Source organism: Micromesistius poutassou, assembly GCF_964030765.1.
Source record: "Micromesistius poutassou genome assembly, chromosome: 12".
Classification (NCBI taxonomy): Eukaryota; Metazoa; Chordata; class Actinopteri; order Gadiformes; family Gadidae; genus Micromesistius; species Micromesistius poutassou.
In genome coordinates, this window is record NC_140282.1 from 9,914,755 (window position 1) to 9,917,254 (window position 2,500).

A 2,500-nucleotide genomic window follows, 5' to 3' on the forward strand; every position below is an offset into this window, starting at 1 on the left:
GCCAGGTGGAGCATGGGGGTAGGGGTGGAGGGAGAGGGACAGCCCCGGGTGGGATGGAGAGGACAGAACATAGAGGTGAGGTGAGCATGGAGACTGAGACGTATAGGCGGCGGGACTGTAGAGTCAGCCAAGGAATAGCACATAGAACAGGAATGTTAGAGGACATATGGACAGGGAGTACATACAGTACATACAGTACAGTATATACTGGGTGGGGAGTACAGACAGTACATATAGTATAGTATATACTGAGTGGGGAGTACATACAGTACATCAGAGTGGGAGTATATACAGTTAATTCAGTATGTACTGTATAAACAGTACATACAGTACAGTATATACAGACTGGGAATACATACAATACAAACAGTGTATTATATATCGCCTGTGGAATACATACAGTACATATGGACTGGGAGTACATACAGTACATATAGTACAGTATATACAGACTGGTGAGTACATACAGTATGTACAGTGCATACAGTACATATGGTACAGTATATATATATATATACATATATACTGTACTGTACAGTACATACTTCCTCATACTGTACAGTGCATACAGGCTGAGACGGGCCCGAGGCGAACAGAGCAGGGAAACAGTAGGAGAACAGACCGAACGCAGACAACACATAGCTCAGACACCAGCACTTCAGATACCACGCACACACACACACGCACACACACAGAATTGAAATATAAATGAAAAAAGATGTGAAAAAGGAAGGTTGGAGAGGGAGGGAAGGTGTTACTTGAATGTTAGGTGATTAGTTTCATAACAACATCTAATTTATTGATAATATCTGTAAATAATCAATCAATCACATGATTGGTGTGCGTGGGTTATGTTGTGTTTAATTGTGTTGACACTGTGAGGTTATATCACACAGCTATATAAGCTTCACTCATTCAAGTCCTTTAATATTTGAACAATAAATATAATCAATATTTCTTTGGTGCATTGACAGTAGTGATGTGTAATTGCATGCGCTCACCTGCGGGAGGGGTTTCTGGTACACCTGCATGGCCAGCATCAGAGGAGCGGCCGTGTTCCAGTTGTAGTACCTAAAGCCACCGCCAGAGAGCGCTGTTGTCACATGTTTCAGGCGCGCTCAAGTTGACTTTATTTCAACGGGTAAATAGTCGGTTTCAACAGTTTTAGAATGAATTTCTAAGTTAATAAAAAAGCAAATCCCACCCTCCCTTACACTGTAAAACGTTTTTACTGTATTTTTCATGGTTAAATTATAGATTTTGGTTTAAGAACCCAGTCAGATGAAGAGGTACGTACTTTGTTCCTAGCTTGACGACCAGGTTGGGGTCATCGATGAGGGAGGGGTTGAGGGAGAACTGCTGGTAAGAAATGGCCTTCTCTAGGAATTGCTCTATGGGGTTGTAAATAAAAACATTGTTTTATTCTGATATTTTATACAAATATATGTATATATATATATATATATATATATATATATATATATATATATATATATATATATAATTAATAGTGAAGTTAATTAATGTTACCGTTGGTGATCTCTCTGTTGGTAGTGAGTCCTCCACACAGGGAGATGGCGACGTGGGGCAGGTCCCCGGTGTGTTCTGATAGGCTGTCGATGCCGCTGTCCATCTCACTGCTGCCCAGGGACTGAGGTGATTGGTCGGTGCTCCGCAGGCGCATCATCTCTGAGCTCCTGGGGGTGGAACCAGACACACTGTCGCTGGGGGGGAGCACACACACACACACACACACACACACACACACACACACACACACACATGCACACACACACATGCACACTCACAAATGCACGCACACATGCACAGGCACATGCACACACACAAACACACAGAGTTAGAAGATGTTTTGAAAGTATTGACTGAATGAATTTTAGTTACACACTACATAAATACTATTCACATTCGTTTTTAGTTACACACTACATAAATACTATTCATATTCCTCCCAAAAGGCTCTGACTGCGCTGTACCGGGACAGATTGTGTTGCCATAACAACCACGGGCTGCTTCCCTCGACTGAACATGACAACGTGACACATGACACACAGAACTCTCACAAAACAACACATAGAACACACACAACAACACACACACAGAACTCTCACACAGCAACACACACACAGAACTCTCACACAGCAACACACACACAGAACTCTCACACAGCAACACACACACAACTCTCACACAACAACACACACAGAACTCTCACAGAACAACACACACAGAACTCTCACACAGCAACACACACACACAACTCTCACACAGCAACACACACAACTCTCACACAACAACTCACACAGAACTCTCACAGAACAACACACACAGAACTCTCACACAACAACACACACAGAACGCTCACACAACAACACACACACAACAACACACACACAACAACAACACACACACCACTCACTCATACACAGAACACACACACCAATACACAGAACATCTCCAGGCGTGCCCTGAAGACACCAGC

General features: G+C 42.8%; 1 protein-coding gene across 2 annotated transcripts in view; it reads right to left on the reverse strand.

The window, feature by feature from the left end:
• LOC311356311 (phosphatidate phosphatase LPIN1-like) overlaps positions 1-2,500 on the reverse strand; it is an 18,151-nt gene that overhangs the window by 6,416 nt on the left and 9,235 nt on the right. Inside the window, exons 12-14 of one of the 2 annotated variants that reach the window (XM_084476081.1) lie at positions 1,531-1,697; positions 1,298-1,391; positions 1,002-1,071 (exon numbers count right to left, since the gene is read on the reverse strand). In XM_084476081.1, coding sequence (XP_084332207.1) covers positions 1,002-1,071; positions 1,298-1,391; positions 1,531-1,697 — 331 coding nt within the window. Of the gene's footprint in view, positions 1-1,001; positions 1,072-1,297; positions 1,392-1,530; positions 1,725-2,500 lie in introns of both variants that reach the window. The other variant, XM_084476082.1, reaches the window with a different exon arrangement.